The 21,860-nt window shown below is 34.6% G+C and overlaps 1 protein-coding gene across 1 annotated transcript in view; it reads right to left on the bottom strand.

The window, feature by feature from the left end:
• Nucleotides 1-21,860, bottom strand: part of LOC121379070 (syntaxin-8-like) — a 44,090-nt gene that overhangs the window by 8,121 nt on the left and 14,109 nt on the right. Inside the window, exons 5-8 of the mRNA XM_041507534.1 lie at nt 16,232-16,356; nt 11,374-11,466; nt 3,731-3,832; nt 2,652-2,738 (exon numbers count right to left, since the gene is read on the bottom strand). Of these exons, the coding sequence (XP_041363468.1) occupies nt 2,662-2,738; nt 3,731-3,832; nt 11,374-11,466; nt 16,232-16,356 (397 nt within the window). The 3' untranslated portion in view covers nt 2,652-2,661. The remainder of the gene's footprint in view (nt 1-2,651; nt 2,739-3,730; nt 3,833-11,373; nt 11,467-16,231; nt 16,357-21,860) is intronic.

Raw genomic sequence — 21,860 nt, 5'->3', positions numbered from 1 at the left:
TCACTAGTAAAACAAGCTCACTGCAAAATGTTTTGCAATTATTTATTGAAAAATAATTGAAGCATAAACAAGCTACATGTTGTACTATAAAAAAAATATCTTAAAGGGACTCTCGTCAGTTTTTTGCCTTAGCAACACTTCAGTTTATTCAACCCCCCAACCCCAACAAAATAAACTGACATCCAGTTTTTTCCTTTTTTTAAATAAAAAGCATTATAGGGATAAAAATATTTGGAAAGACCTTTGGTCAAATTATTTAAAATTTGATTTGGCCGTGGAATGAAATAATAATAAATTTGTATGTATGAAAATATTTTAGACAAAACTCTATATTGATATACTACAAAACATTGTCCAAGAAAATGTAAGTAAATTGTAAATATTAATAATATAAAAATATTTTATTTGCTGAAAATCCAGAGACTGGACCCGTGAAAGACATGCTCGAAACTCAAGTGGTATATGAGCATGTTAATACATATTGGTTTGGTTTGGCTGAAAATCATTTAAAATGGCTACAGCCCCTTAACTAGTTTTTTTTTTTTACCAAAAAGGATAAAACTAAGTTCTGCTGTTGAACAGCAATGTGGAGACAGCATGCTTTTCCTATCTCACCATTTGTCAAAGTGACGTGATTTAATTAGCTCTCAACGGCTGATAATTAAACAATGTTCTGATGGACAGCTACGTTTCCTCATTCCAAGATCAAGCTCGTCTCACCTCCTCCTTTCATCAGCTGATGCTACAAGCCTGCAGATAAGAGGAGTTCCAAGCCACACGTGTGTATGTATATAAATATATACACTGGCAGGTGCTGAGACTTCCCATCAACAAAATATACCTGGCTTTCACAAGAGATCTACACAGGGATGTTGGCAACATAATCAGGGCTCAAAAAAAATTGTCGGTTTCGGAGGTAAGTTCAATAAAAAAAAAAGACTGCTAATAAAAAAATTTAAAAAGAGTTTTTGTTTGCTATTTCTGAGACAAGTGAAGTAAAGACAGGCTTGTTAAATTGATACTAATTTGTGTATTGTAGAAAATGCTGAAATGTTTACATTTTATTAATGTCAATGACTACAGGCTTTTCTAATATTATGTGTTTCACTTAAAAATGCATTTTGAGTTATCATTAACTCCAGTATAACAAGAAACACACTGAATTTGTAAAATTTGTAAAATTTAATCAAGAAGTTGTAAGCAAAATGTAATTTTACTGTAAAAAAAGAAATGCTAAATATCTTCAGTGAAATTTCAGTCAAATAGCTAAATATTTTTAGATACAGAGGATTCATAACAACTGTTTTTTAATATGGATAATATCAACCAAGTCTATGTTAATCGGTATTTGTCAAGGCTCTGCCGAGACAAATACCAATTAACTAGATGAGGTTGATATTTGATATTTTACATATTAAAAACACGAGTACCGTAGTGAAGTCTATTTATCCTATAACACTTCTAAAATAACATTTGAATTCAATATTTAATAAATCAATGTTATGAAGTTTATGATGTCACTGCGATTAGCACAAATTTAGTTTGACGTCACGCACTTTAACTAAATCTCATCAAAACGTTACACTCCAGTATACAAGTCCTGTAGGCTGTAAACATTATTAACCAAGTTAATATCAAATGGGTTTATGACATGAATATTATGGGTAAGTTATCGGATAAATAGATGATATGTAACTCCAGATGAGACTCCAGATGTAACCAGATGAGAAGTGTCCATCAAACATTTGCAAAGTGACCTTACTCAGTTTACAGCAGAAAATGACATGAACAGCCACATGAGACAAGCAACCATACCAGCTCAACAGACAAGGATTGGGATGTGCATGTGAATGGCACAGAAACGTGATAGACTTTTTTTCTCTTTCGGCCATGACATAGCCCAGTGGTAAAGCGTTCGCTTGGTGCGTGGTTGGTCTAGGATCGATCCCCATCGGTGGACCCATTGAGCTATTTCTCATTCCAAGCAGTGTTCCACAACTGGTGTAAAAAAGGCCATGGTATGTACTATCCACCATCTGTGGGATGGTGCATATAAAAGATCCCTTGTTGCTAATCGAAAAGAGTAGGCCACGAAGTGGAAACAGCGGGTTTCCTCTGTCAATATCTGTGTGGTCCTTAACCATATGTCTGACGCCATATAACCGTAAATAAAATGTGTTGAGTGCTGAGTGCGTTGTTAAATAAAAACATTTCCTTCTTCTTTCTCTTTCTGTTACACTTTTTAATACTCTCCAGAAAATTTTCCCTCCTTTAAATATACCACTTTTCATCGCAAATTTCTATGCCCACCATGCCATGTTAAACTGAACTGTTTAATGTTAATATAGAATATTATGCATGTGTGCATACAATATCTCTCTTTTTCTCTCTCTCTCTGTCTCCCTCCTTCCTAACCTCCCTTCCACCCCCTCTCGTCCCTTTTGGTGTACTACTCGTCTGTCTGTCTGTCTGTGTGTGTGTGTGTGTGTGTGTGTGTCTCTCTCTCTCTCTCTCTCTCTCTCTCTCTCTCTCTCTCTCTCTCTCTCTCTCTCTCTCTCTCTCTCTCTCTCTCTCTCTCTCTCTCTCTCTCTCTCTCTCTCTCTCACACACACACACACACAAACGAATTCTACAAGTAATTGTAACCTCACCTGACTAAGATCAAGCTTTCCCATGGTAAGGCACAGCTACTATCACTATCATGGCAATAAACAGTAAGATTATCACCACCCAGTAGCCTGTAAAATACAAAACAAGCACAAAATAAGTTTCAGAGAAAAGAATCAAATGGGTGAGGTGTGCATGCAGACCTGTAACAACAATTTGTGAAGTGGGGGAATAAACTACATAATGTATGTATTTATGCAGTGTTTCTGCCTGAAAGACATTTTTGGGTATGGTGCTATGGAATTGAATGCAACCACAGTCAACAGGGGGTATTGGGGGCCTCCCCCAGAAAGAAAATGGGTTAGGGTTAAGAACATCATATACAGTAATGATAAGAGTCATTAATTTTGTCAAAAGGTTAACTTAAAAAAATAAAATCTTAAAAAAATGTGGTTATGGCGACATACCTGTTTTACCCTCTGGCAGAAACCCTGGTATGGGTAGGAAGTGGTATGTGTCATGTGAAACCCTGGTACGGGTAGGAAGCGGTATGCGTCATGTGAAACCCTGGTACGGGTAGGAAGCGGTATGCGTCATGTGAAACCCTGGTACGGGTAGGAAGCGGTATGCGTCATGTGAAACCCTGGTACGGGTAGGAAGCGATATGCGTCATGTGAAACCCTGGTACGGGTAGGAAGCGGTATGCGTCATGTGAAACCCTGGTACGGGTAGGAAGCGGTATGCGTCATGTGAAACCGCTGGATGAAATTTTCAATTGATTGATAGGTTATTTTGCACAGTTAGACAAAACCAAATTGTTGTCTAAAAGTATAGGAGTTTTGGAGTACAGGGATTTACTGGTCTAAAATATGGATATAAATAAGTCAGCCAACAGAATCAGTGTGATAGTCACACAATTAAAATCAGTCAGTTCTGTGCACAGTAAAAAAAAAATTAAAAATTCCCAGTCTAAGAATGCTGGTTATTAATCAAATCGCTTACAAATTCCCATTAATTAAAAAATATAAAAAAATCAGTTAATAATTTTAAAAGACTGGTAATGAAATACTGAAGATGTAAGAAAATTAGTGTTTTAAGAGATAACTAAACGAAGGGTACTCACCACAAGTAGCTGACTTCTTGTCGACTATTTTAATGTGTCTCGTTTCCTTCATGAGCCGGTCACCTGTCCGGTCCGTGCGGTCAGTGATGTCATCAATCAGTACTGTCACAAATACAACAACAAACTGACTTAATCAGAAAAAAAGAGTATATTTCAGGGATCTATCCAGGCATTTTGTGGGTCCGAACACAGGCCCCTTCCCAAAAGAAAGTGGCACTGAAAATTCCCAATTTCTATGCTAAAAATTCCCAATACATGTATTTAAATATATGTCTGTTGTAACAAATTCCCAATACATGTATTTAAATATATGTCTGTTGTAACAAATTAATTTAACGGAGGTGTACTGCATCATTCAGTGGCCTGAAAACATATCTCAATGATTTACTTGCGCTAATTTTCCCAATGCCATTAGACATGGAACACTGGCCAAAAATATAACATTAACAGCAAGGATCATGTATAGACACTTTCCCACAGGCAAGGTAGCAGGAACTGTAGCCTTTGTGGGACCCTGGTTGGATTGGGAAAACCATATAGGTATCCCAAGTAGGTACCCTACATTCTTCCCTTACATATAAAATAAAACACAAAACACAAAGTGTATACTGTCAATTTGGAACACATTGCACAGTTTGTGACATTAACCTCATGACCATGAAGTCACACAATTAAAAAAACAGAGTTAATAATTTGTACAACAACAAAAATGTTTTTCTCACACCTTATGACCATGTATGACCATAATCATACCTTTGACTGCTAACACGCAAATTAAAAAAACAATGTGCTGGAATATCATTTCATTTTATTTCTCTAATATCAGATACCATCACAAACGTCACATAAATTTAAGAAAATATGACATGCCATTGAGTTTTAACACACAAAAAACCCCACCCTATAATTATAATATTAACAATTTTTTTTTTTTAAATTAGAAAACCATTCTGCCATAGTAAGATATCTCAGAAATGTTCTGTGCACACTACAATCCGGGCTGCAATACAAATCACGAATACTGACACGAAAGCCCCGTAGCTGTCAATAACCTATTGGGAAATCCAATAATATTGTGTATTGGAAATAATTTATCTTGGCAATTAAGTCTCCCAAGCTTTGATGAGCGTAAGACGACAATAGCGAGACTGCTTCCCTCAGGACACAAACATCATCATTTCCTGCAAATATCTTATTGACGGAGCACAAGTGATATGAAATAATTGACCCCTCGCAGCTACTGTCCGAGACTGTTGTTAAGGGTCTGGGACACAGACTTTCATCTTAAACATCTATTGAAAACTCTCTACAAGAGCTGTCTGGCTGGATGGTGCTCAGATGCTTGGTACAGGAATTCTCTAAATTGTTTTTGAACTGATTTACTAGTATGTAAAAAAACTATGGAAACCGTCTGGACATTGGTAAAAATACTGGTATAAGAATTCTCTAAATTGTTTTTGAACTGATTGACTAGTAATAGTATTACTAATATATAAAGAATAATGGGAACCATCTGGACAATGGTAGAAATATTGCTACAAGAATTCTCTAAATTGTTTTTGAACTGATTTACAAGTATATAAAGAACTATTGGAACCATCTGGACAGTGGTAAAAACACTGGTATAAGAAATTGTCATTTTTTTTAATGCAGTCACAGCCAATACAAGGCCCTATCTGGACAGTGGTAGAAACACTGGTATAAGAAATTGTCATTTGTTGTTAATGCAGTCACAGCCAATACAAGGCCCTATCTGGACAGTGGTAGAAACACTGGTATAAGAAATTGTCATTTGTTTTTAATGCAGTCACAGCCAATACAAGGCCCTATCTGGACAGTGGTAGAAACACTGGTATAAGAAATTGTCATTTGTTTTTAATGCAGTCACAGCCAATACAAGGCCGTATCTGGATAGTGGTAGAAACACTGGTATAAGAAATTGTCATTTGTTGTTAATGCAGTCACAGCCAATACAAGGCCCTATCTGGACAGTGGTAGAAACACTGGTATAAGAAATTGTCATTTGTTTTTAATGCAGTCACAGCCAATACAAGGCCGTATCTGGATAGTGGTAGAAACACTGGTATAAGAAATTGTCATTTGTTTTTAATGCAGTCACAGCCAATACAAGGCCCTATCTGGACAGTGGTAGAAACACTGGTATAAGAAATTGTCATTTGTTGTTAATGCAGTCACAGCCAATACAAGGCCCTATCTGGACAGTGGTAGAAACACTGGTATAAGAAATTGTCATTTGTTTTTAATGCAGTCACAGCCAATACAAGGCCGTATCTGGATAGTGGTAGAAACACTGGTATAAGAAATTGTCATTTGTTTTTAATGCAGTCACAGCCAATACAAGGCCCTATCCAATGAAATCTGTGAGGAAAGGAATGTGTGATTAATGAACTACAACGGTTACAGGATGTTTCCTATTGTTAGATAACAGTTAGCCCCTGATAAAACAATGGCTGTTGTGGTTGGTTACGGGATGTTTCGTATTGTTAGATAACAGTTAGCCCCTGATAAAACAATGGCTGTTGTGGTTGGTTACGGGATGTTTTCTATTGTTAGATAACAGTTAGCCCTGATAAAACAATGGCTGTTGTGGTTGGTTACGGGATGTTTCCTATTGTTAGATAACAGTTAACCCCTGATAAAACAATGGCTGTTGTGGTTGGTTACGGGATGTTTCGTATTGTTAGATAACAGTTAGCCCCTGGTAAAACAATGGCTGTTGTGGTTGGTTACGGGATGTTTCCTATTGTTAGATAACAGTTAACCCCTGATAAAACAATGGCTGTTGTGGTTGGTTACGGGATGTTTCGTATTGTTAGATAACAGTTAGCCCCTGGTAAAACAATGGCTGTTGTGGTTGGTTACGGGATGTTTCCTACTGTTAGATAACAGTTAACCCCTGATAAAACAATGGCTGTTGTGGTTGGTTACGGGATGTTTCGTATTGTTAGATAACAGTTAGCCCCTGGTAAAACAATGGCTGTTGTGGTTGGTTACGGGATGTTTCCTATTGTTAGATAACAGTTAACCCCTGATAAAACAATGGCTGTTGTGGTTGGTTACGGGATGTTTCGTATTGTTAGATAACAGTTAGCCCCTGATAAAACAATGGCTGTTGTGGTTGGTTACGGGATGTTTCATACACAATTTCTTTCGTTCCAAGACGTTTCGTCACCTGGTCATTTAGGACACGTTTTATGCTGAATTATACATGTATGCATATTGTTTGATCTATCTTAGTTTGTTGTTCGCTTGGGCAATTTTAACTGGGGGTTTTCAGGGTTCAAACATGCTTTTTAATTACTCAATATTCTTCATTCAGTTAAAGTATATGTTGTAGATGATCCCTTGGAAACAAAACTCAATGTCAATATGTCACTTGATAAAAGGACAAAGTTCTTATTTGTTGTAAGCTTTGAAAAATAATTAAATTAAAATCCATAAAAAGTATTAATTTTGCATTCAGCTGAAAAATAAATATGTTTCTATCAATATGCTTCACGATCTTCAATATCAAGTCTAACTTTTATTCCATGCCCACCCTTGAAAAAGAAAACCCAGGTTAAAATCCCCCAAGCAAACAACTAACTAAGACAGACCAAATAATATACATGTACAATTCAACATAAAACGTGTCCTAAATGACCAGGGTCCCGTTCCACAAAGCGATCTTAGCGCTAAGATCACCTTAAGTGCATATGTTAGCTGTGCAGTTACGGTGATCTTAGGGCTAAGACCGCTTTGTGGAATGGTGCCCAGGGGACAAAACATCTAGGGTATAAATAAAATAAAAAAAATGTATACACAAAATACTAATAACAATATCAATACTTGTCTTGTCCTTAAACAGTCCTAAAAGCAGTATTCAAAATATAGAAAAAAAGTCCACCCCCACAACATATGGACATTATAAATTAAAAAGATCTATACAGTCGGATCTCGTTATCTCGATCTCTGTAAACTCATTATTCCAGGCTAGTTTCATCTCAGTCCACAGTTACCTCAAATCTTGGACCATTTTGTTCGTTCCCTTCAACATCGAGATAATAACGTTTGACTGCATATATATAATTAATCCTTGAATAAATTGTGACATATAGACCAGAATTTTACAAACTTATCATAATTGCAACAAGAGAATGCCACGCTTTTTGTTACATTATAATATAGACTCAGCTCCTTTTGTATCCATGTAAAATCTGGGATGAGACACTTTAAATGACTTTTAAATATTAACTGTTTAGTTATTAATATAATAGCATTAATAGAATCATTGTTACTCGTCTTAAATCCCAAAATTATATTTTCTTTTGTAAAGTTCATTATTATACCAGTTTTTTGTTGCATCCAAAGCTTTAATTGTTCCCAAATATGCCTAACGTCATTACATTCCCAAAATAGGTGTATTAGTGTTGATATTTCATGTTTACAGAAGGAGCAAAGAGGTGAATCAATATATCCTATGTTATGTAAAAACTTATTTGTAGGCAATATCCTGTGAATAATCTTGTATTGAAACCATCTTAATTCTGTACTATCTGTGCAGCGAAAAGGTATTGTATTTACCGTTTTTCAATCATCATCATCATATTTGAAATTTAATTCTTTTTCCCATTTTAAATTAAATTTATATTTTAAAAATCTCGAATCCAATAAAATATTGTAAAACTGTTTACTGCCTTTACAACTTATCTTAAGATTCGAATTATTATAGGGAAAAATAGGATTTTGCAACTTTAAATTTTTTTATTTTATTTTAAATGTATTGCAATACTGCTTCATTGCACCTAAAAGACCATGGTATTTTAAAAAGTTGACATCAAGATTATAAATGTTTTTAAATTGTGGGAATGTAATAAATAATCCCCTGTCATCTAATAAATCATTTATAAATCTAATTCCTATCTTGTGCCAACTGTCATAAAACACTGATTTATTATTTACTTTAGTGTCATCATTAAACAATATATATTGAGACTGGACATCATTTTCACTAACAATTTTATTTTTACATTTTTTAAGATAGATGCACCAAGATAGAGTATCTCTCCAAAAAATTATTTTTTATGGGTGGTAAAATATTTTCTTCTATATATTTTGAATCAAATTCCATAATATTTTCTAACATATTGACTTCACCAAAAATAAGAGATCTCCACTTTGAATCTATACATACAAGCCTTTTAATCCAAGCAATTTTTTGTGCCATAATGAATGTTTGAATATTTGGTACTTTAATTCCTCCATCTCTTATAGTATAATTCATTTGTATACGTTTAACTCTGTCAGGTTTACCCTTCCAAATAAAATTTAAAAACTTTTTTTGAAGTTCTTGAATACCATTAATAGTTGGATTTGGAATAGAGGAAAATAAATGATTTAATTTTCCAAGAACAAGAGATTTTAATACTGTGTTTCTTCCCAATGGAGTAAGAGTTCTACTTGACCAAATGTTCAAAATAGATTCAATAGCTTTAAATTTCTCCCTAAAATTACTTTCTATCATATTTTCCAAGTCAATATCAAAGTTAATCCCCAATAAAGTAAACTGTTCTGTCCAGTCAAATTTCCAGTCCCGACATATCTTATATCTACTACGTTTTTTCGACCCTATCCAAATTAGTTTAGTCTTGTCAACATTTACTTTAAGACCTGAAAAACTAGCAAAAAATGCAAGGGTGTTTAAGGTGGTATAGAGACTTTTTTCTGTTCCATCTAATATCACTGTTGTATCGTCAGCAAACTGCGTAATTAAATATTCTATATTTCCAAGTTTTATTCCTTTTATGTTTTTATTGTTTTTCAATAACGTGGCTAATATTTCTGAACAAAAAAGAAATATATATGGGTGATAGGTACTGGGTTCGCAGCACAGTACCGGCTCCCACCCAGAGCGAGTTTTAACAACTAAGTGGGTAGGTGTAAGACCAGTACACCCTCATCTCTCTCACTAACAACTAACATAAGGCTGGTAGGTACAGGGTTCGCAGCACAGTACCGGCTCCCACCCAGAGCGAGTTTTAACAACTAAGTGGGTAGGTTTAAGACCAGTACACCCTCATCTCTCTCACTAACAACTAACATAAGGCTGGTAGGTACAGGGTTCGCAGCACAGTACCGGCTCCCACCCAGAGCGAGTTTTAACAACTAAGTGGGTAGGTATAAGACCAGTACACCCTCATCTCTCTCACTAACAACTAACCCACTGTCCTGGACAGACAGACCAGATAGCTGAGATGCGTGCCCAGGACGGTGTGCTTGAACCATAATTGGATAAAATAAGTTGAAGAGAAATCTGATAATCAGTTTTACAAGCAGCTTTTGCTTAAATCTATATTAAAACAGTGTACAAGTATTCACATTAAGAAATTAGTGCAAGTTAGTCAACAGTAGGATGACCAATTTTAAATTAGATCTCATAATTTAAACAAAAGAAAAGAGTAGTTTAAATTTAAATACAATGAGAGCGAAAGTTAATATCAATTCAAGGGGCCTATTGTCAGTAGTAGTAGTGGATAATTTGTAAAGACCACCTTAGAATATCCATGTGTCAAATTTAAGAATCTTTGAGCAAACATGTACAATGTATGTTAAATTTGGTTTTTGGTTTTTTAAAATTTAATAAAAATTCAAATTTTCAAAGTATCTCTGTTAGTTTGTAATATTCTGGGTAAGTGCATATAAAAGATCCCTTGCTGCTAATGGAAAAAAAAACAATTTTTTTTTTTAATCCATGTTGGGTTGGAGTGTACTTTATAGACCTTGCCATGAAATAAATTATGGGGAGTGATAAATTGCTTCCTTAACTTAGATTTAGAGCCATTTAAGATATTATCATATTAATACCATATAAATTCACAAGCTAAGGGGAGCTAAAAATGACTCTTCTTGAACTAGTTTCAGGGGAGTGATGGTGAGCGAGAGTTATAGCTCCCCTTAGATGGTGAGGTCTGCTGTATATATAACCAAAACTCTTCAATTAATAACATCAGACTGAGTGTATAATACCCATCTGTAAATTTATATTCTTTTGTTATAAATGCTTGGACTGGTCCAAATAATATCATGTAACCACATTCATAACTTCATGAATCTCAATATACATGTAGATCATTTCAGCCATTTTCTTTTTTTTAAATAAATGAAATCACTGCTTACATATATATGTGAGTTCTCAATGATGAATCAGTAAATGTTATTTATTATTCAAAATAGTTTGTACTAAGGTAAGAAAGAATGTGAGAATTCCCTTATTCGACTACTGATGGAAATAGTCGAACCACAGAATGGGGATTCCCCTTATTCCATGTTTTAATTTCTTGAAGAAAGAGTTTGCTTTTTATACCACAGTACAGGGAAACCTGTCTAAACTGGACCCTGAACAAACCAGAATCCTGTCCAAACCAGGCAAGTTTCATTCTTCCGACATTTTCTAAATTCTAAAACACAACACTCTAGACACCGGATCCTGTCTAAATCAAATATATATTAGGTTCCCGGCGTGATCTGGTTTAAACAGCTTTCACTGTATTTTATATTAATAATATAATTATGTAATTTGAATTATAAAAATTGAATTTAAAAAAAAAAAATTATATTCATGCAACTGCTAAGTGAATACCCACTGTTCTGGTCGTCCACTTCGTTTCCAATGTCCACAGCCATCTGTTTCTGTTTGGAGATGACATGTGACAGTGCCTCCAGTCCCTCGTCTTGTTCTACAAAACACACTGTACATTAAAACAGATAACACCACAAACAAGAATCCCACAAAATTCAATGTCTCTTCTATTATAAGGCTGAAAAAAACAAATCAGTCTCTGGTCAGACCAATGTTCCAGAATTGATGTGGCTTTTTTTCTGCTTTTTTTTTTTTTTTTTTAAAGCATGGATTGCACAGAAAAGGTGGGTATATTTAGGTTTCTTTACGTCCTCATCTGCCTTAGTCCATCCTCAATGGCCATGGTGCCTCCTTCTTTGCCTTGGTTCCCTAAATATTTTTGTAAACGGTATCACGGGGGGTTATGTACAGCCCACAGGTTACTCCTATAAAAACTGACGTCATGCTATTGGTAATAAAAATAAGTAAAAATGTTGATACGCAAGGGTTGACTAGAAACCAGAAATTTATTTTCTTTGGCTTAAACTTCGAAAAAAATTCAAATTTTCATAATTATTCATATATACCTAGTGCTAGCACAACTAATATGAAGGCGATGTTGATTGTCTACCCATGCGCGGGTAGACAATTCTGCAGTGGAGTTTTTGACTCCGGTTGTATAGCATTTTGGTTGTTCTAGCACAATAAGTTGAATCGATCAATGTATGGTGGGGTTTTTTAAAAGTCCCTAAAAACATTACACTTAAAAACTAAATTTCTATTAGATAATTCAATAAAATTTTAAGATACAAGTATGTATATCTATATCTATAAACATTTTCACATGCGCTATGATAAACATGTATAGATGCAACTATAAAGCTAGTTTCACTGATCTAGGACTAATAGTTTGTGACAACGGGAGTGAAATGCAAAACTTTATTACTAAGATAAATACAAAAAATGACATGGTTGCTACTGCCAAAGCCATCAGAAAAATAATACCTATATTGTGCCTTTTCACTTCGTAAAGGTGAGACAAACACAACAAGGAAATGTTTCATTTAATGACGCACTCAACACATTTTATTTACGGTTATATGGTGTCAGACATATCGTTATGGACTACACAGATATTGAGAGAGGAAACATGCTGTTGCCACTTCATGGGCTACTCTTTTCGATTAGCAGCGCGCAATATTTTATATGCACTATCCCACAGAGAGGATAACACATACCATGGCCTTTGATATATCAGTTGTGGTGCACTGGCTGGAGTGAGAAATAGCCCAATGGGCCAAAAACAAGAGTGACAACAAATATTAAAAAGACTGTCCCAAGTTCGATGTAATTGTTCAGATGATTTTTACTAAAACAGCCTTAGAAATTCAGAGCTGGTTGTCTGATGTGCTTCTGGTCATTCTGATGGCTGTAGCAACTAAAAATTCATTCAACTTCCTAATACAGTAAAAACAAAATGTCCTATGTCTGAAATAAATTGGAGGTGAATTTCAGTCTGGCATACTAAAATTATTAGGATGACCAGAAACACTATAAATGCAGTCAAACACTGATATTCTAAACAAGAAATGCATTTAACATGTACGTCTAGTCATACCATGGCCCTGTCTATATTGTCATCAGAAATGTGTTAAAGGATATATCCAGGATTTTTCACCAGGGTCCCATCGCTGATAGAATTGGGAAAATTAATGCTATTTTAGTCATAATTGGGAATTTGTTCGGGCCAATGAATTTATGCATCTGTAATATTAAAGACTCTATAATTAATTTACTTTGTTTAAATAATTTATCAGAATAGACATAATTACCAAAATATTACTAATTTATCACCAAATTGGAAATTTATAGTCCCGAAATTGGGAATTTTCACTGGAAGGGACCGACGATCAGAACGATATAATGCCTGGATAAATTCCTGTGCAATGACAGCAAACTCCGGACAGTCTCTGTAATGAAAGTCCCTGGTCCATTCCATTATAACATCATAAATCTTTTGATAAGCACAATCAATTCTTAGGTGATAATAGCCTGGAACCAGAGCCACGGAAATCACTGGTAGATGAACCCTCTCACAAGCCAATAAAAGCCATTGGTAAATATCAATTTTTGCTGTCAAGCCATGGAATTGAAATATTCCCCTGGGTTCACTGCTGATGGGAGATTCGGCTCTTTAGCTATTGTGTGTCATGTCTGGTTCCTCATATGCTGTGGTGACTGCAGTTCCTCATTTAACTTTAGTTAGAAGACGATAAAATGTGTCTTCTTAATGAATCTGTTTCAGAAATGATTGAAAGATTTGAGGGATGGTAGAGGGGGATGATGGAAGGGACATGGTGGATGGGACATGGTAGAGGGGGTATGTTGTACATATATCTTAGATGTAGTTGTATTAAAGGGACAGACCCTAGTTTTTAAACGCTACAGCATATTTTTCACTATTAGAGCTGTTTATGATCACTGAAATCAAACATTACTTATTTTATACTTTAGATTATCCATTTCCCTAGAACCGAAGTGTTTCTGGTCATCCTGGTGTTTGTAGTACCAAAAATTGCATTTTTCATATTTTAAAAAATGCACGTGTCTGAGAAGTAGCGGTTTATTGATCCGAGTAAGGATATTTCCTGTTTTAACGTCAGACTCTTCTTTCACTCTGTTGTAACTTTATCCAAGTGAGTTACAGGTTTGTAATTAACTAAGCTTAGTGTCCATTTTTTATGGGTTAAAACTAGAGTCTTGGCCTTTAATATAAATAAATAGCCTATAGCCCTAAATACACGTTAAAAACTTCAATTTTTGATAAATATATATGCTATAATTCTTTCTAGTTAATCCATGACCAGATCATGATTTACAAATTGTTTCCCATCAATGCTATATTTATTAATTATAGCTAATATATATAATATATATATGCTATTCATCATGATTACATGATGCTATTCGTCACGATATAGAACTTCAGTCACGATATAGAACTTCAGAAAGGTGTATATCCTCATGATGTAATGTGAAACACAATTAACAAAATGCATTGATCATATGTGTGTACATTATAATAAAACAAGATTGCATACCAGTATATAAATTATAATCAAGCAATGAGATCATAATATAATAGTACAACAAAAATATACTGATTATAATAAAAATAATGAAATAGTGATCATAAAAATTGTAATTAAAGGAAATATTGATACTGTGTTTGTTTACACAGTGCATACGGCAGTAGGAGCTGACATCACTTCCCTTCCAAGCTAGATACCGGACGTGACGAAAAAAAAGAAAGAAATGGCTGCCCCCAGTTAGCAGGAATAATCATGTTTTTTTTTATTAATTCTACAATTAAGCATGTTTCATTTCTTAAACTATCAGTATGTGTTAGTGGTTTGGGTATGCATCTTCCCAACACACAAGGCTAATACACATGTATATGAACTGAACGTTCCTTTAAAGGAAAAACTGAGATGTTTTATCTCTATTAAAATCTTGTTATTTACAACAAAACAGTGAGATATTTTACCTCTAATAACATCCTGTTATTACAATAAAACTGTGAGATATTTTACCTCTAATAACATCCTGTTATTACAATAAAACAGAGATATTTTACCTCTAATAACATCTTGTTATTAGAATAAACCAGTGAGATATTTCACCTCTAATAACATCTTGTTATTACAATAAAACAGATATTTTACCTCTAATAACATCCTGTTATTACAATAAAACAGAGATATTTTACCTCTAATAACATCTTGTTATTACAATAAAACTGAGATATTTCACCTCTAATAACATCTTGTTATTACAATAAACCAGTGAGATATTTCACCTCTAATAACATGTGGTTATTACAATAAACCAGTGAGATATTTTACCTCTAATAACATCTTGTTATTACAATAAAACTGAGATATTTTACCCCTAATAACATCTTGTTATTACAATAAAACTGTGAGATATTTCACCTCTAATAACATCTTGTTATTACAATAAACCAGTGAGATATTTCACCTCTAATAACATCTTGTTATTACAATAAACCAGTGAGATATTTCACCTCTAATAACATGTGGTTATTACAATAAACCAGTGAGATATTTTACCTCTAATAACATCCTGTTATTACAATAAAACAGAGATATTTTACCTCTAATAACATGTGGTTATTATAATAAAACAGTGAGATATTTTACCTCTAATAACATCCTGTTATTACAATAAAACAGAGATATTTTACCTCTAATAACATCTTGTTATTACAATAAAACAGTGAGATATTTTACCTCTAATAACATCTTGTTATTACAATAAAACAGATATTTTACCTCTAATAACATCTTGTTATTACAATAAAACAGAGATATTTTACCTCTAATAACATCTTGTTATTACAATAAAACAGAGATATTTTACCTCTAATAACATCTTGTTATTACAATAAAACAGAGATATTTTACCTCTAATAACATCCTGTTATTACAATAAAACAGATATTTTACCTCTAATAACATCCTGTTATTACAATAAAACAGAGATATTTTACCTCTAATAACATCTTGTTATTACAATAAAACAGTGAGATATTTTACCTCTAATAACATCTTGTTATTACAATAAAACAGAGATATTTTACCTCTAATAACATTTTGTTATTACAATAAAACAGAGATATTTTACCTCTAATAACATCTTGTTATTACAATAAAACAGATATTTTACCTCTAATAACATCCTGTTATTACAATAAAACAGAGATATTTTACCTCTAATAACATCTTGTTATTACAATAAAACAGTGAGATATTTTACCTCTAATAACATTTTGTTATTACAATAAAACAGAGATATTTTACCTCTAATAACATCTTGCTGTTGAGTCTGAATATCTGCATTGCCAACACCACGGAACTGTTCCGGTTCATCACTCATGCCCCAGGGATCATTAGAACTAAATGTTTCAGCACCCAGTAATGAACTCCTAGAAAAATGAAAAAAAAAAAAATATATAAAGAAAAAACTTGTAAATCTTGGTACAGTGCTTCTCTGAGATGCCATTGGTCATAGGATCGATCGCCCTTGGTTGACATGTTTTTCTTCCATTTCAATCAGTGCCCAATGACTGGTTCATCAAAAGCCATGGTATGTACTGTCCTGTCTATGGCAAGTGCACATAAAAGTCCCCTTGCTGCTTTATGGTAGGAGTAATCTATATAGCAGCAGTAGGTTTTCTCTCTTTTTCCTTTCATTCATTTCAACTTATTTTCATGCTTATATCCAATTAAGGTTTAAGCATGCTGTCCTGTGCACACACCTTAGCTATCTGGGCTGTCTGTCCTGGACAAAGGGTTAGCAGTTAGTTGATAGTGGTTAGTCAGAGAGAAGAGGGTGTGGTGGCCGTACACCTACCCATTGCATCGTTAAAACTCACTCTGGGTGGGAGTCAGTACTGGGGTGCGAACCCAGTACCTATCAGCCTTATGTATGATGGCTTAACCACTATATCACCGAGGTTTGAAATAATCATGTCAGACACCAAATAACTGACGTCATTAACCACACATTCCTTTCCTTTCTGTTCTAAAAGACACCTTACACAAAAACATTATTCATTTTGCGCAACCCAATACAACTATCTGATGAAGGGTACAATATTCCATGGTAACCAATACAACTATCTGATGAAGGGTACAATATTCCATGGTAACCAATACAACTATTTGATGACGGGTACAATATTTCATGGTAACCAATACAACTATCTGATGAAGGGTACAATATTTCATGGTAACCAATACAACTATTTGATGACGGGTACAATATTTCATGGTAACCAATACAACTATCTGATGAAGGGTACAATATTTCATGTAACCAATACAACTATTTGATGAGGGTACAATATTTCATGGTAACCAATACAACTATCTGATGAAGGGTACAATATTTCATGGTAACCAATACAACTATTTGATGACGGGTACAATATTTCATGGTAACCAATACAACTATCTGATGACGGGTACAATATTTCATGGTAACCAATACAACTATCTGATGAAGGGTACAATATTTCATGGTAACCAATACAACTATTTGATGACGGGTACAATATTTCATGGTAACCAATACAACTATCTGATGAAGGGGTAACCAATACAACTATCTGTGACGGGTACAATATTTCATGGTAACCAATACAACTATCTGATGAAGGGTACAATATTTCATGGTAACCAATACAACTATTTGATGACGGGTACAATATTTCATGGTAACCAATACAACTATCTGATGAAGGGTACAATATTTCATGGTAACCAATACAACTATTTGATGATGGGTACAATATTTCATGGTAACCAATACAACTATCTGATGACGGGTACAATATTTCATGGTAACCAATACAACTATCTGATGAAGGGTACAATATTTCATGGTAACCAATACAACTATTTGATGACGGGTACAATATTTCATGGTAACCAATACAACTATCTGATGAAGGGTACAATATTTCATGGTAACCAATACAACTATTTGATGACGGGTACAATATTTCATGGTAACCAATACAACTATCTGATGAAGGGTACAATATTTCATGGTAACCAATACAACTATTTGATGACGGGTACAATATTTCATGGTAACCAATACAACTATCTGATGAAGGGTACAATATTTCATGGTAACCAATACAACTATTTGATGACGGGTACAATATTTCATGGTAACCAATACAACTATCTGATGAAGGGTACAATATTTCATGGTAACCAATACAACTATTTGATGACGGGTACAATATTTCATGGTAACCAATACAACTATCTGATGACGGGTACAATATTTCATGGTAACCAATACAACTATTTCGGGACGACGGGTACTATCTGATGACGGGTACAATATTTCATGGTAACCAATACAACTATCTGACGACGGGTACAATATTTCATGGTAACCAATACAACTATCTGACGACGGGTATAATATTTCATGGTAACCAATACAACTATCTGACGACGGGTACAATATTTCATGGTAACCAATACAACTATCTGACGACGGGTACAATATTTCATGGTAACCAATACAACTATCTGATGACGGGTACAATATTTCATGGTAACCAATACAACTATTTGATGAAGCAGTCCTCGAAATTCGCGGCGACAATCGGTAATGCGACAGCATTTCATTGCCGTCGCAAATCTGACAGTGGTGAAAAGTCTGTAGGCATTTTTCTCTGAACTCTGTTCAATTACAGATCCCAGAAAAAAGCATTTATAATCTAGTGTGGCCCAATTTTTCCTCAATTAAGATAAATCAGTTTATTCCAGTATAGACGCGTACTAAAGTAAAGTTGAGATGTCGTCTTTTAGCATATTACTGCAGTGGATCATAGATGAATAATTTTGACAGCATTAATCTTTTCTTTAAAATTGCCGCCATAGTGCTGTTGCAAAATTGATTTACAACGGCATTTAACTGCCATAGCAAACTTGTCCGAATTTCAAGGGCTGATGAAGGGTACAATATTTCATTTTAACCAATACAACTATCTGATGAAGGGTACAATATTTCATGGTAACCAATACAACTATCTGATGAAGGGTACAATATTTCATGGTAACCAATACAACTATCTGATGACGGGTACAATATTTCATGGTAACCAATACAACTATTTGATGAAGCAGTCCTCGAAATTCGTGGCGACAATCGGTAATGCCGTCGCAAAAGCTATCGCAAAACTGATTTGCGACAGCATTTCATTGCCGTCGCAAATCTGAGAGTGGTGAAAAGTCTGTAGGCATTTTTCTCTGAATTCTGTCCAAGTACAGATCCCAGAAAAAAGCATTTATAATCTAGTGTGGCCCAATTTTTCCTCAATTAAGATAAATCAGTTTATTCCAGTATAGAAGCGTACTAAAGTAAAGTTGAGATGTCATCTTTTAGCATATTACTGCAGTGGATCATAGATGAATAATTTTGACAGCATTAACCTTTTCTTTAAAATTGCCGCCATAGTGCTGTTGCAAAATTGATTTACAACAGCATTTAACTGCCGTAGCAAACTTGTCCGAATTTCAAGGGCTGATGAAGGGTACAATATTTCATGGTAACCAATACAACTATCTGATGAAGGGTACAATATTTCATGGTAACCAATACAACTATTTGATGAAGGGTACAATATTTCATAGTAACCCTTGTTCTGTTCGTGTCTAGGTTATGCAACTTTAAACTAATTCGAGCTGTCAATCAATTACACAGTGAACTGTTACACATTCTGAAATTAAAATTTGCTAATTTAAGATACATGCAACTGATTCTAGTCAAGATTGTGGTAACTGATTAAGTCATATAATATATATCACATAACTGAACAATTGGTTACCTAGGTAAAAGTCAAGTGAAAAACTTCTGGTTACCCAATGATTGTGAAATATTGTCCACGTGATGTGTGTGAATTAAAAAAGATAGGTTACTTTAAATTTGACCTGTGTGACCAATGTGTGAACAAAACTATTGGTCTCACAATTGTCTGAGCCTTGAGAACATGCAACACATGTTCCCTGTGAATCAGAATTAACATTAATACATTCAGCATATACATACTATTATCCAACCAGAAATAAACCTTTTGGGTGAGCAAACATGTCATGAATGCCATTCGAGTGAATAAAAATTGACAGAATTAGCAACCGTTACTTTTCGAACAGACTGTTATCACATCCGCCGCAAATAAAAGACTACGACATTTGTAAGATTGGCGATAAATCCCCTTAACCAAAGAGATCACATTCCAGCACTTGGAGCAATTAGCCATCAAGACGTGTGTTTGCACAAGGGATCAACCCGCCACACAGCCGTGTTGGTTTTATACTCCAACAAAATTGTCGAGTAGTCACACAATGCAGGCGCATAGGTATCTAAACATTGTCGGCGAATATTTGTATAGATGTCAAAGCGGCTAGTGTGAAAGGTAAGCATGATGAAAAATGACCGCAAGGCCAGGTGTTACTTCTATCACGCACTTCACAATTGGTTCTCGTTTTGTCACTTTGCAGGTAGAAGTGTTTTCGCAGAGACCGGGTAGGGCCCCCGAGACAACAAAACACAGTAACTTAGTCAATGAATACAGAAGCTCAAGGAGTATTTCGCTCCTACAATACTCGTGTTTAACTTGCTGCTTAGCTGCCATCTTTTTCTTTTCTATTCCAACATTCATTTTGGTCAATTTAATTAGATCCACTTTCGCGCACAAAGACTTGTTCACACCTCCAAAACGGCCCATTGTGTGCAGTCCAATATGAACGCATTCAGTGGGAGTGATACATCCAATTATCATAAAGCTGACAAATATTTATCGGACGTCTAACCTGTTAAATATAGAGCGAAAACAGCCAACTCGACTTTCTGCAAATAATGTCAAAATTATTGCGTTTTCTTTGTAGATGAATGCAGTAACCATGCGCTTTCTTAGCCTCTAATTTTACAGGCAGGTAAAACATGAAAACCTGGGTTAGATCTCGAAGATTCCCAGCATTTCAGCTAGAAAGGTACCAAGTATCACAATTTCGTCCATTTTATTTTTGTGACCAACGACATTCATCCCCGCTACTTTTGAAGACAGATGCTGGATACTTACTGGTAAATAAATGATGATTAAAAACTGTTATGCTGGTGTGTACAGAAAATGTCAAAACTACTTTTTTTAACATTTCTAAAAACAATTATACGACACTCTCCAATTTAAAGGATAAACATCCGTACCTTCAGAACATTTTAGGGTATAGATTTTTATTCATTTTACCCTCTGGAAAAATTCCCTGATTATGTAGGGCTACTTTGTTGTTGTTTTCGGGCTTTAAGATGTACAACCAAACTTAATAAACGTTGATTCTAAATCTTTTATCATGGTAATATTAGGCCTATGCTTATAAAAACTCATAGCTTTAAGTTTAACAGTCTTGGCCATAAAAGTAGCACAGTCTTTACTCTTTTTTTCTTTCTTGTTTTCTTATCCTGCCACCTCTTTGTATTGAACAATTAAAGCAACTGTTTGAAGTGAAGTGATTAACTTCTACAAGGAGGACATCACTTATCATATGACCTGTCTGACATGACTCATTTATATCAAATTAACTATAGCCTGTCCCATAGGTAACGCCTTTTCTCATACTATAAAATTTACTACAAGTTATTTATTTATAAGCCTACTGATTTGAAAATTGCACACAAAAATAGGTGGGTTTTTTTGTGGTTTTTTCCAAAACACTTTTACTTTTCTTCTTACATTAAACCAAACTGAAATTATTTACCAAAAAAACAAACATTTTAAGAGAATGATGGGACGGACTAGAGATATTCAACTGCATCTTTACACAACCGGCCTCGGTGGCATCGTGGTAGGCCATCGGTCTACAGGCTCGTAGGTACTGGGTTCGGATCCCAGTCGAGGCATGGGAT

The sequence above is a fragment of the Gigantopelta aegis genome, chromosome 8, assembly GCF_016097555.1.
Source record: "Gigantopelta aegis isolate Gae_Host chromosome 8, Gae_host_genome, whole genome shotgun sequence".
In the NCBI taxonomy this organism is placed as follows: Eukaryota; Metazoa; Mollusca; class Gastropoda; order Neomphalida; family Peltospiridae; genus Gigantopelta; species Gigantopelta aegis.
This window is presented reverse-complemented; position numbering and strand designations above follow the sequence as displayed.